A 13,554-nucleotide genomic window follows, 5' to 3' on the forward strand; every position below is an offset into this window, starting at 1 on the left:
AAGAGGCATCAGCAACCATTACGTGTGATACGTGAGACAGGAAACTTGCAGAATGTTTCAGAAGGAAAAGAAACGTGTTTGGAGCTAGTATATGGTCAAATGTTAAAGGGGCGGCATCATAACTTCAGAGGTAGAACGATGATGAAATGAAACATTTGCAGTGTAACGTTATAAAATTGCTAATTTTGACACTGATGTATATGTGATATAAATTCCTATTACACGTATATAAATACGGCCTGCTAGAATGTAGCTATCATAACAAAATGTTTTGTGCAGTGTTTTTTTTACAATTAGGCAGATGGTTGTCTCTTTTTGTCTAATCGGAAGTCATGATAATGTCATGTCACTGAAGGTCACCGAAAGTTCTGCTTTTTTTTTTTTTTTTTTTACTCTATTAGAATACACTATTGATTAAGTTATATTGGTATAAGTTCCATACAACTCTGGAATACAATATCTTTCATTTCAAGTCCAAAACACAAGACTGTGATTGAGCAAAATACTTTAATTCTACATAATCTCAGTAGTGTTGTAAAATCATAGGGCATCTTTTTCATTGTTAAAGGATACATTTTTTGTATTCATTAATAGTTAATGTTGTGGATTGTTCGAGAAACAAGCTAGTTTGTGTTTTTGCTTGTTATTACTAGTCACACCACCCTTTTTCTCCAGAATTTCAAAAACACATATACCAAACCTTTCATTTCCATACAGGTGAATTATTAAACACGTTATAACCTGTATATATGAAACGTCTGCCTTACAATTCACTATGTAGTGTTTTATTTCTTTGTTAAATCACAACATCTGAAGATACCATTCATTATCAGGGGTCTGAGATTTTCCTTATGAGAATTGTGCAGAATTTTTTTTAAACTCATGCTCCTTATGTACTGTGAGCAAAGGTAAAAAATAGAAAAAATGCTCAAACACAATTTTCTTAGCATTCACTATTTCAAAACAAAAACACCAAATCACTGCCACTGCTATGCCACTGTAAAACCTGCAGCTCTTATCAAAAACATGGTGCTACTGATGTTATCTCCAGGAAATTGTGTGATTTATTTGTTCCCAGGAAATTAAAGCTGCCATAGATCACAGCAGTTATAAAATATTAAATTTCATGAATTATCAACATACAAAATCTACTATATGGACAAAAGTTTGTGGACATCTGATTATAAGATTCTGTGGGCTTTCTCCCCATTTGTTGTTTTGCTCTTTTGGGAAGTACTAAATTCTGGAGTGTGCATGTGGAGATTTGTGCTCATTCAGCCAAAGTGTGTAAGTAAAGTCAAGTACTGATGTAGGTGAGGTGAGGAGGCCTGGGGTGCAGTCAGGGTTCCAATTTCAGCCCAAATGTGTTCTATAGGGCTGAAGTCAGAGCTCTATAGCAGGTCACTCAAGATGTTTCACTTTGCTCACAGGAGCACGGTCATGCTGGAAAAGATTCAATTAAATAGAAAATGTAATATATATAGATATTGGGTGCAATTGTTTGCTTCCAACTTTGTGATAACAGTTTGGGGTAGAATCACATATTACTGGTGCACCGATTTGTCCATATAGTGATGTAGCATATGTTCCTGCTCAAACGGTTATTATTTTTGTTTGCATCACTATATGATCTCTTGTAATTAACTGATTTGGATCTATTTCCCAAAATATAAAAAGAAAATCCATAATTTAAACTTGGGTGTGAAATGGGGTTTACACTTTCTCATTCCTGAAAGCAAACAATGCTGTTAAGTACAGTGGAACCCGGTTATTTTGAGGGCCTAGGGGACGCCAAAAAGCATCGAGATAACCGATGATCGATGATCGAAAACCAATATGGCGGCAATATATTAACATGCTTGAAATTTCTTTATGTATGTGATGTGCGTTAATAAATGAGAATGTGCATGGGCGTGTTTATGGAGGTTTTTTTACACAACAGCGTTGCCGCGATTTGATTGATTGGTCATGCGGATCGAGATAACCTGTAATGCGGATAAGGAGGCGGAAGCCGAAGTAAACGCAAACAAAGTTTATTGAGAATACTCAGGAGATAATCCACCAATACTTGTAGCGAAGCAGTAATATCCAGTGGTGCGCTCCGGGAGCACGGTCCACGAAGTTCTGTGAAAGCAGAGACAGTTCGTAGAGAATCCACAGATCCGCGCTATGGAAAGCGCAGCGCTGGGCAGCAACGGATAAACGTGGTGCAGACAGCATGAACATGGAAAACAGCAGGATGGGGGTAATCCGGGGTGCTGTTGAGAGAATGAGGAGTCCGAGAAGAAGGGTACGTATACGCGATTACACAGACCGACATGAACCAACACATACGATCATGCACAAAAAATAACGGACCGTGAGTGTGTGGAGGTGAGGGGCTTAACTAGGAGATGGGATGAGTGAGTGAATGAGAGTCAGGTGTGTGTGATCAGCATGACTGCGACGAGCTCCGTGCGGAGAAGAAGCAGGGTGCTTCGGGGGATTCCTGACATAAACGACGTTAAGTGGCAAATTTGCCCCCCCCTTATGCTCGAGATGTTAGGGTTCGGCAACATAAAAAAATCTACATAACTGATTAAAAAATGCTTAGACAAAGCGAGAATTTGGCGGTTCCACTTCAAAACGTCGACTTAATAGGGTTTGTGAGTTAACCGAGGTCGAGATAAGTGGGTTCCACTGTATATATTTAAAAAGAAAAAAAAAATGTAAATAAAATTCCTTAGTAAAAGAAATGGTGTAACTTACAGCTAATCCACAAATATCAAGGTTTGGTAATAATAATGATAGGCTATGTGAAAAAGATCGATATGTACAATATAACCTGACCTCTGTTCTTTTTAATACATTAAAGAAAGCCCACTTTGTGCAAAGAATTTGCCAATACAATATGATACAAATTGGTCTGCAGGATACAGAAAATTTCAGTCTCAGTAAAAGACAAAATGTGTTCCTTCTTTATTTTGAACCTACACTTCATGAAATGAAGACTTTTTAATAAGAACGTGTTGTTGCACTTACATTTAGATTACATTTATGGCATTTGGCAGATGCCCTTATCCAGAGCGACTTACAACTGAGTATTGGAAGGTTAAGGACCTTGCTCAAGGGCCCAGCAATGGGAGCTCGGTGGTGGTACGATTTGAACCCGTGCTTTTCCAATCCAAAGTCCACTGCTTTAACCACTGAGCTCCCACTGCTGGACCCTTCAACAGAATCCAAGTTGCTTGAGGTCCAGTGTAAAGTTTGCACAGTCAGTGGTGGTTTGGGGATTCATGTCATCTGCTGGTTGTTTTATCAAGTCCAAGGTCAGCACAGCCGTCTACCAGGAAGTTTTAGAGCACTTCTGCTGACCAGCTTTATGGAGATGCTGATTTCATTTTCCAGCAGGATTTGGCACCTGCTCACACTGCCAGCAAGCAGCAAATGTTGGTTAAATGAGCATGGTGTTGGTATGCTTGACTGTCCAGCAAACTCACCAGACCTGAACCCCATAGAGGATCTATAGGGTATTGTCAAGAGGAAAATGAGAAACAAGAGACCAAAACATGCAAATGAGCTGAAGGCCACTGTCAAAGAAACCTGGGCTTCCATACCACCTCAGCAGTGCCAAATACTGATCACCTTCATGCCACGCCGAATTAAGGCAGTAATTAAAGCAATGGGGGCCACAACCAAGATTTGAGTACATATGCAGTAAATTAACATACTTTCCAGAAGGCCAGCAATTTACTAAACATGTTTTTTTAAATGGTCTTATGAAGTTTTCTAATTTTATTATAGTGAATTGGTGGGTTTTTGTTAATTGTGAGGCAAAATCATCAAAATGAAAAGAAACACTTGAAATATATCAGTGTGATGAATCTATATAATATACACTATATACAAGTTTTACTTTTTGTATTGAATCACTAAAATAAATAAACTTTTTAATGATAGTCTAATTTATTGAGATGCACACATGCGATGCCTTCAGTCATAGAGCTACTTAGTGAGATTAAAAGTTATGGATAAATCAGTTTGATCTAGAAATACTGAAGTTGTGTTTTAAAGAGAAAAAAGATTTGTGCCGTGTTTATCGATCTAATCACATTCAGCTGCCTGAGAGGAAGTAACCATTATAAAGAATCATGTTTGAATTATATCAGTGATTAACAAACAAAAGATTTTCTCTATTAGTCCCCATTTGTTGTTTTGCTCTTTTGGGAAGTACTAAATTCTGGAGTGTGCATGTGGAGATTTGTGCTAAATTCAGCCAAAGTGTGTAAGTAAAGTCAAGTACTGATGTAGGTGAGGTGAGGAGGCCTGGGGTGCAGTCAGGGTTCCAATTTCAGCCCAAATGTGTTCTATAGGGCTGAAGTCAGAGCTCTATAGCAGGTCACTCAAGATGTTTCACTTTGCTCACAGGAGCACGGTCATGCTGGAAAAGATTCAATTAAATAGAAAATGTAATATATATAGATATTGGGTGCAATTGTTTGCTTCCAACTTTGTGATAACAGTTTGGGGTAGAATCACATATTACTGGTGCACCGATTTGTCCATATAGTGATGTAGCATATGTTCCTGCTCAAACGGTTATTATTTTGTTTGCATCACTATATGATCTCTTGTAATTAACTGATTTGGATCTATTTCCCAAAATATAAAAAGAAAATCCATAATTTAAACTTGGGTGTGAAATGGGGTTTACACTTTCTCATTCCTGAAAGCAAACAATGCTGTTAAGTACAGTGGAACCCGGTTATTTTGAGGGCCTAGGGGACGCCAAAAAGCATCGAGATAACCGATGATCGATGATCGAAAACCAATATGGCGGCAATATATTAACATGCTTGAAATTTCTTTATGTATGTGATGTGCGTTAATAAATGAGAATGTGCATGGGCGTGTTTATGGAGGTTTTTTTACACAACAGCGTTGCCGCGATTTGATTGATTGGTCATGCGGATCGAGATAACCTGTAATGCGGATAAGGAGGCGGAAGCCGAAGTAAACGCAAACAAAGTTTATTGAGAATACTCAGGAGATAATCCACCAATACTTGTAGCGAAGCGGTAATATCCAGTGGTGCGCTCCGGGAGCACGGTCCACGAAGTTCTGTGAAAGCAGAGACAGATCGTGTAGAGAATCCACAGATCCGCGCTATGGAAAGCGCAGCGCTGGGCAGCAACGGATAAACGTGGTGCAGACAGCATGAACATGGAAAACAGCAGGATGGGGTAATCCGGGGTGCTGTTGAGAGAATGAGGAGTCCGAGAAGAAGGGTACGTATACGCGATTACACAGACCGACATGAACCAACACATACGATCATGCACAAAAAATAACGGACCGTGAGTGTGTGGAGGTGAGGGGCTTAACTAGGAGATGGGATGAGTGAGTGAATGAGAGTCAGGTGTGTGTGATCAGCATGACTGCGACGAGCTCCGTGCGGAGAAGAAGCAGGGTGCTTCGGGGGATTCCTGACATAAACGACGTTAAGTGGCAAATTTGCCCCCCCCTTATGCTCGAGATGTTAGGGTTCGCAACATAAAAAAATCTACATAACTGATTAAAAAATGCTTAGACAAAGCGAGAATTTGGCGGTTCCACTTCAAAAACGTCGACTTAATAGGGTTTGTGAGTTAACCGAGGTCGAGATAAGTGGGTTCCACTGTATATATTTAAAAGAAAAAAAAATGTAAATAAAATTCCTTAGTAAAAGAAATGGTGTAACTTACAGCTAATCCACAAATATCAAGGTTTGGTAATAATAATGATAGGCTATGTGAAAAAGATCGATATGTACAATATAACCTGACCTCTGTTCTTTTTAATACATTAAAGAAAGCCCACTTTGTGCAAAGAATTTGCCAATACAATATGATACAAATTGGTCTGCAGGATACAGAAAATTTCAGTCTCAGTAAAAGACAAAATGTGTTCCTTCTTTATTTTGAACCTACACTTCATGAAATGAAGACTTTTTAATAAGAACGTGTTGTTGCACTTACATTTAGATTACATTTATGGCATTTGGCAGATGCCCTTATCCAGAGCGACTTACAACTGAGTATTGGAAGGTTAAGGACCTTGCTCAAGGGCCCAGCAATGGGAGCTCGGTGGTGGTACGATTTGAACCCGTGCTTTTCCAATCCAAAGTCCACTGCTTTAACCACTGAGCTCCACTGCTGGACCCTTCAACAGAATCCAAGTTGCTTGAGGTCCAGTGTAAAGTTTGCACAGTCAGTGGTGGTTTGGGATTCATGTCATCTGCTGGTTGTTTTATCAAGTCCAAGGTCAGCACAGCCGTCTACCAGGAAGTTTTAGAGCACTTCTGCTGACCAGCTTTATGGAGATGCTGATTTCATTTTCCAGCAGGATTTGGCACCTGCTCACACTGCCAGCAAGCAGCAAATGTTGGTTAAATGAGCATGGTGTTGGTATGCTTGACTGTCCAGCAAACTCACCAGACCTGAACCCCATAGAGGATCTATAGGGTATTGTCAAGAGGAAAATGAGAAACAAGAGACCAAAACATGCAAATGAGCTGAAGGCCACTGTCAAAGAAACCTGGGCTTCCATACCACCTCAGCAGTGCCAAATACTGATCACCTTCATGCCACGCCGAATTAAGGCAGTAATTAAAGCAATGGGGCCACAACCAAGATTTGAGTACATATGCAGTAAATTAACATACTTTCCAGAAGGCCAGCAATTTACTAAACATGTTTTTTTAAATGGTCTTATGAAGTTTTCTAATTTTATTATAGTGAATTGGTGGGTTTTTGTTAATTGTGAGGCAAAATCATCGAAATGAAAAGAAACACTTGAAATATATCAGTGTGATGAATCTATATAATATACACTATATACAAGTTTTACTTTTTGTATTGAATCACTAAAATAAATAAACTTTTTAATGATAGTCTAATTTATTGAGATGCACACATGCGATGCCTTCAGTCATAGAGCTACTTAGTGAGATTAAAAGTTATGGATAAATCAGTTTGATCTAGAAATACTGAAGTTGTGTTTTAAAGAGAAAAAAGATTTGTGCCGTGTTTATCGATCTAATCACATTCAGCTGCCTGAGAGGAAGTAACCATTATAAAGAATCATATCAGTGATTAACAAACAAAAGATTCCACTTCTGCTTCTCTATTTTCAGCTGATTCCTGTTTCCGCATGATGGGACAAGCTCGATCAGAGCAGACATGACTCAACACAAACGACACACAGTGCTGCAAGTTTTCAACTTTTATTTTCCTATAAGACGATCGGAAATATTAATAAAACACCTCAATTTCTTATCTCAAGTCAGTTATAAACAAATCTTTTGACAAAGAAGTAATACAAAAAACCAAAAGGTAAAAACATCATTTAACATTTCAATAGCAAAAAAAACAACATTTCCATAGCTCTTTAGGAAATAAAAATGCAATATATTAAAAAGAGAAATAGAAGTATGCACATGCTCACACAAACGCACACACTTACGCATGCATGCACACACACACACTCATGCATACTGTGCGTTTCATAAAAACAGGGTCTTTAATCCTACCACACAAAATATTTCAGGGAAAAAAAATAACCTTTTATTTAAAAAAAAAACAAGCTTTTATCATTAGTGCCATCAAGGCGCCCTGGCGCTTTGCTTTGTGGAGTCATGAGTTAAGATATAATAAAAGGACTGATATTACAGTAGGCGCTTTTTCCACACCAAGACAACAAACTAATCCAAAATAAATTACAAAATTACAACCAAAGATATAATAATTGAAAAAAAGTGTCCTGAATTTTTTGCTTCGTTTCAACTGAAAATCAGCGCAGACAGTTTCTACCCATCGTTCTTCACATGCACAGGAGATTACAGCTGTGTGTAACTGCATGTTATTGATGTACACGCTGCAGAAATGAAATGATCCTCCTCAAACTGATCCTAACGCATAGTAAAATCTGATTACTATTAAAAAAAAAATGAGCAAAGCATCATGATACTCCTTTGAACAAAACGATAACATTTTATACATTTTTTTTAATAATTATTTTTATATGAATATTAAATGTATGCTTTACAAGCATTAAAAAAATAAATGCACATTTTGTTGCAACAGTACCTATAACTAATAAAAAAAAGTGGGGGAAATAGAAGTTTCATTCTACTGTCTCGAAATCTTTCTGTGATACTACAATAGTTGATTGGTATTCTCTCCTCCATTTTACTCCACTGAATATTTAAACACTTTAAAAGAAAAGAGGGGGTTAGTAAAACTGCAGATGAAGCGCATGGCAACGATGACCGTTTGAAGATGAGGACTGTTCGTGTCAGGGCTCTGGGTCTTCCTTCTCGGCCTCCTCCTTCATTTTCTGTTCCTGCATGCGATTGCGAACTGAACCTTGGAAACAACAAAGCGCTATAAGTTAATAAGCCACAAGCTTTTGGAGAACAAGAGAAAGACAAGTTCAAATCAGAGAGAAGTAGTGGACAAATCTGTAGGCAGGATTGTGCGAGTTATTTGTGCTTTCATTCATAGTTCCCTGGAGTAGAAGGTTATCGGTTACTTGCGTTTATTCTTCTCGTGTGCAGAAAGAGAAGACCCGGGGAAAGAAAAGTATATTATCTTCTGACATGTACGTCTATGCATAATCTTTGCACAGTATATTGTATATTACTATATACACACACCATATAGTTTTACCTACTGCACCTTCTGTACATTAATCAGCCTCATCCCTGTATATATAGACCTCATGCCCTATTTATCTGAATAGTTATTTATTGTAAATAGGTCACTTATGCACTTCTGGTTAGATGCTAACTGCATTTCCTTGGCTCTGTACATGTACCTTGCACAATCACAATGAAGTTGAATCTAATCACTGTTTACGTGCTGTTTTTGTGCACCTACTCGATTGCTGCTGTTGATGTATTGCATGATATTTTGTGTAAACTGTGTGCTTACAAGTACACTTGTTTACAGTTATTTTATCTTGCAGATTGTACTGCATAACATACATGTGTTGTTTTACATAGTACCAGGGCTCTGGAGAAATGTCTCCGTGTTTCACTGTGTACTGTTTCAGTTAATATATAGCAGGAATGAGAATAAAAGCTTCTTGACTTGTACTTGTTCGACCATTTAACATGGTACAGTTTTCTCTTTGATTTCTTCAAAGGTTTTTAGCCCTCACGGTCACCATTGCGAGAAAATAATTCTAGACTCCAAAACACGTTTAAAGAATAGGATAAGCACAATGGCAAGGCCGGATCTACTGGGGTGGCAACTACCACCCTAGAAAAAAGCTTTGCCACCCCAGCACTGGTATTCCAATGTATGAAATATACATTTTATTAGTTTCCACCACCGATTTACAGCAGCGGCGCTTAAATGTAATGACAAAAAAAGCCATATACTTGTAAATAATGGCAAGACCTCTCATATTCTATTTAAGTGTAGTGTAAACAAACTGCTTGGTTTTAGTGAAGCAAACACATTCAATGCAATATTTAGTTCATTATGACTAATTTTGATGATATCTTCTTGTGTATTAATAAGATAACAGCTTAAATCTATTTTTAAATTTTGGGATTAAAAATTGGGATACCAGTGCTGGAGAGGCATAAGTACACAACACTGGTACCCCAATGTATAAAATATAAATTTAACAGCTTAACTATATTTTTAAACTATTTTCAATAGTATGTTGTTCAGTAAATGTTTACTACTGTTTACTGTTTACCTGCACACTGCCATAAGCATTTTTTTTGTGTGTTATACTGTGTGTATATATATATATATATATATATATATATATATATATATATATATATATATATATATATATATATATATATCCTCATATATAATTTTTATATAGTTTTATACTTTATTTATCTGCCTTCTTTTTCTTTGTTTTTATTTTTTTAAGTTCTCTTTTTCACCCCATTTTATTCCCTAATGCCGGACCGTCGTAAAAAGCATTTCACTGCATGTCGTACCCTGTATGTATGTGTATGTGACAAATACATTTTTATTTGATTTGATAGCTTGTGTCTTAAGGATCGATCAGGATTGATCCTAAAGACATAAAAATAAATGACTTTAATTTTTATAGACCGATATAAAAATGTGAGCCGCAGTGTATACACTAAATGTTTACCACTAGGGGTCGCTTAAGTTATTTAAATTAGTTGTATTATTTTATTTTATTTATCACAGCACGATAAATAAATTAATTCTGAATATTAAAAAATAATTCATATATAAGAGGATTTTCCTTAACTTTTAGAATTTTTTGCAGCATATTACACGAGAGTGCGAACGCTTAAAAAAAAAAGAAGAAAAAATAGAGAAAATATGGCAAAACTCCAGGGAGAAGATAAAATTGAATGCGCTAATAAGAAAGCAAGGATTTATTTAGACAGTTATCTTCATTGAAGCAATGGTCAAGCTGAACATTGATTCTGTAATCTGTATCCAATCTCTAGCCCTAGATATGCAGGCCCACGTTAAATAGCCTTTAACAGACAATAAGGGCTTCATTTCAATCAGCAATACGAGTGAAAGGCATGAAAAATCATGCATAACTTCAATTCAATTTGCTCCTGTTGTTTGTTCATCAGTTAAAAAGAAGATCCTGAAATGAGAACTCTGTCCTTGTGAACACTTGCATGTTGTTACATGGTTTTTAAGGTAATCAGTGAAACGGATAGATTTGATTGATATTTATATTACATTACAAACAAAAGAATAAAATATGCTGCTGTTATATTTGTTCATTAGGTTTAAGAAAAAAATAAAGTAGAACCTGCTGCAAGTAAAAAATCCTAATGAATAGTTGCAAGTTGCAGCTAACTGTATGCATTCTGCTGTTTTTGCATTTATTAAAAATGTATACAACTGCTTTTCATGTTAAAATAGGGGTCTCCTGAAAAACAAAAAAAGGTTGGGAACCGCTAGCGTAGCTAATGAACTTCATAGAGAGACTTACTCATCTCAGCCAGCTTCTTATCCAGTGTGGATTCACCATTTGGTTTACTGTAAAAGACACACAAAAATTGTTAAAAATGGATGACTATGGCTTTAAAAAAAAATGTAATCTGTTGTAGACACTACAATATTCTGAAGCATTAATAGGGGGCTGACCTCCCATCAGCTTCATCCTGTCCATCCGCATCAAAACGTAAGCGCTTCAGAGGTTTGGGGATGGAGTCTCCAGCTAGGCTCCTCTTCAGAGGCCAATCTGTGCTACTGACCATCTGGTTGATCTTCTGGAACTTGTCTGAGGTCTGCTTCCAGGAATAACAGACACGCTTAAGTAACACAGTTCAACATGTACAAATTGCAATGACTGCAATGAAAACAAAGCACAATGAGATGATAGCAAGAGAAGAAACTATTTACAGTTCCCTGTGTTATTATAACAGGAGCATTGCCATGCTGGAACAGGTTTGAGTTTCAGAGTTCAAGTAAATGCAAAATTTTATTACACCGCATCCCAAGACGTCATATACAATTGCGTGTCTCCTGCTTTGAGGTAACAGTTTGGAGAAGAACCACATATGCCAGGAAAAGATCAGGTGACCCAATACTTTTGTCAATATAGTGCTTCTACATAAGGCAGTATTAATACTACTATTTCCTAGTGTGGGGGGGATAAATAAATAATAATTAATAAATACATCTACTAAGGTACACTAATAACAGCAACTATTTAAAAATACAGTATCATTACTATTTCCTAGCTACAGTGCAGTAAAGTACAAAATTGACTCACCCCGAACGATTCTCCAATGGACACAAGGATCCTGTAAGAAAGGCACAAATTGCAAGTTTTAGCAATAACACAGTTAAGGTTGTTGTGTGTGTTCATTTGTTTCATAGATTTCTATCACAATGTACTCTAAGACTGTTCCTGACCTAGACCGAGGTGTCATGGCTGCTGGGGTCAAACGACTGCTCTTTAACGGGGAGATGTAGAGGTTCCCACCAGGCACTTTGAGGGGGGAGCTGGGATACATGTAGGGGCTCCTGGGAATATGTGGAATGGGAGACAGGGGAGGGGGCTGAGAGGGGGGTGAAAAGAAAGAGAGTGAGAGACACCATGTCAATAATAGAAGCTGCATATCACGACATGGTGGTGTTATTATTTTTGTCCAACAGGGGACAGCACAGCACACAATTATACACGATGCATTATACACGATGCAAAGCTAGTTACCCGAATAGACGCGTACTGCAGGATGTTCGTCTTCAACTTCTGCATAAACACCAAGTTGTAGAAGACGATAATGGAATCGTATTGGCCGTCTCTGATGAGCACACGCTTAAAAGTCTGGATGATGAGGAACAAACAACATGAGTGGCAATATCACAAGCAATTTCTCTGTATTCATTAAAAATAATCAAAAGTATAAACAAACAAATTTTTAACGCAGACCTCCTGGTTTGTGTTGGGAAGCTCTTTGTATGCCGTGACTATTGTCTTGAAGCGCAAATCCACATTTTTCACCTTGCAAATGGCATACATGGCAGACATCATCAGCTGAAACAGAAATGTATTGTCAGGATATCTTTAATTTAAATTCTAATTAAAACATATCTACTGAAAGAAGCGATGTAACTGAAAACATATTTAACAAAGTCCAAATATATATATATATATATATATATATATATATATATATATATATATATATATATATATATATATATATATATATATATATATATATATATATACACACACACACACACACACACACATATTCTATATAAAATGTTTCTCTCTCTCTCTCTCTATTTATATATATATATATATATATATATATATATATATATATATATATATATATATATATATATATATATATATATATATATATATATATATATAAATAATTTTTATATAATTATATATTTAAATTCATCCTAGAAGCCACAGTTCTGATAAAAAAAAAGATTAAATTACAATAACTACATTGTCATGTGCAAAGACATTTTTATATACTGCTTGTACATACTGTGGGAAAAAACAGTGTGAGAACTACAAGCTGGACACACTGCTTACATTAATTCAAGAAGGAACATCTAAATTTCGAAACACAGCTGATACACAACACTTATTATTAGATAAAAGCAGAGTCATGAAGGCAATTGCTCATCAGACAAAATCTTCCACTATGTTTAGTGACTGAGAAGTAAACTTAAAATACATTAATGGAACAAAACAACTCATACCACACATACAAACCCAAACCTGAACATTTATTAAAGAATGTATTAAGCAATTTGAATTCAGGACAGTTCAGGCTAAAGTTTCTTGTCAACTAATTGGAGACTTCTTCCATAAATGTTAAAGATTCTTCTTGCAGCCAATGACACCATATAAACAATAACATTGATCTATCTTTTATTTTTAAATCTTTTTTTTTTGTGACTAGCAAGTAGCTGTTACTATATAAATGACAGGTTAATACAAGCACAGAAAGCTTAACATTTCAATATTAATAGAACAGATCCACTGTGGGAGCCATAGTGAAAAACTTTAAATGTATTCCAAATG

General features: G+C 36.4%; 1 protein-coding gene and 1 long non-coding RNA gene across 2 annotated transcripts in view; one reads left to right on the forward strand and one right to left on the reverse strand.

Moving 5' to 3' along the window:
- The first annotated feature begins 2,232 nt into the window (after nucleotides 1-2,232).
- Nucleotides 2,233-7,422, forward strand: LOC124397830. The gene is made up of 2 exons (XR_006927975.1): nucleotides 2,233-2,290; nucleotides 7,154-7,422. It is a non-coding gene; the product is annotated as an uncharacterized LOC124397830 (long non-coding RNA).
- The window catches only part of rb1 (retinoblastoma 1), a 39,616-nt gene continuing 33,289 nt past the window's right edge, over nucleotides 7,228-13,554 (reverse strand). Inside the window, exons 21-27 of the mRNA XM_046867648.1 lie at nucleotides 12,430-12,534; nucleotides 12,211-12,324; nucleotides 11,910-12,055; nucleotides 11,767-11,797; nucleotides 11,136-11,278; nucleotides 10,981-11,027; nucleotides 7,228-8,384 (exon numbers count right to left, since the gene is read on the reverse strand). Coding sequence (XP_046723604.1) covers nucleotides 8,314-8,384; nucleotides 10,981-11,027; nucleotides 11,136-11,278; nucleotides 11,767-11,797; nucleotides 11,910-12,055; nucleotides 12,211-12,324; nucleotides 12,430-12,534 — 657 coding nt within the window. The 3' untranslated portion in view covers nucleotides 7,228-8,313. The remainder of the gene's footprint in view (nucleotides 8,385-10,980; nucleotides 11,028-11,135; nucleotides 11,279-11,766; nucleotides 11,798-11,909; nucleotides 12,056-12,210; nucleotides 12,325-12,429; nucleotides 12,535-13,554) is intronic.

The sequence above is a fragment of the Silurus meridionalis genome, chromosome 15, assembly GCF_014805685.1.
Source record: "Silurus meridionalis isolate SWU-2019-XX chromosome 15, ASM1480568v1, whole genome shotgun sequence".
Lineage (NCBI taxonomy): Eukaryota > Metazoa > Chordata > Actinopteri > Siluriformes > Siluridae > Silurus > Silurus meridionalis.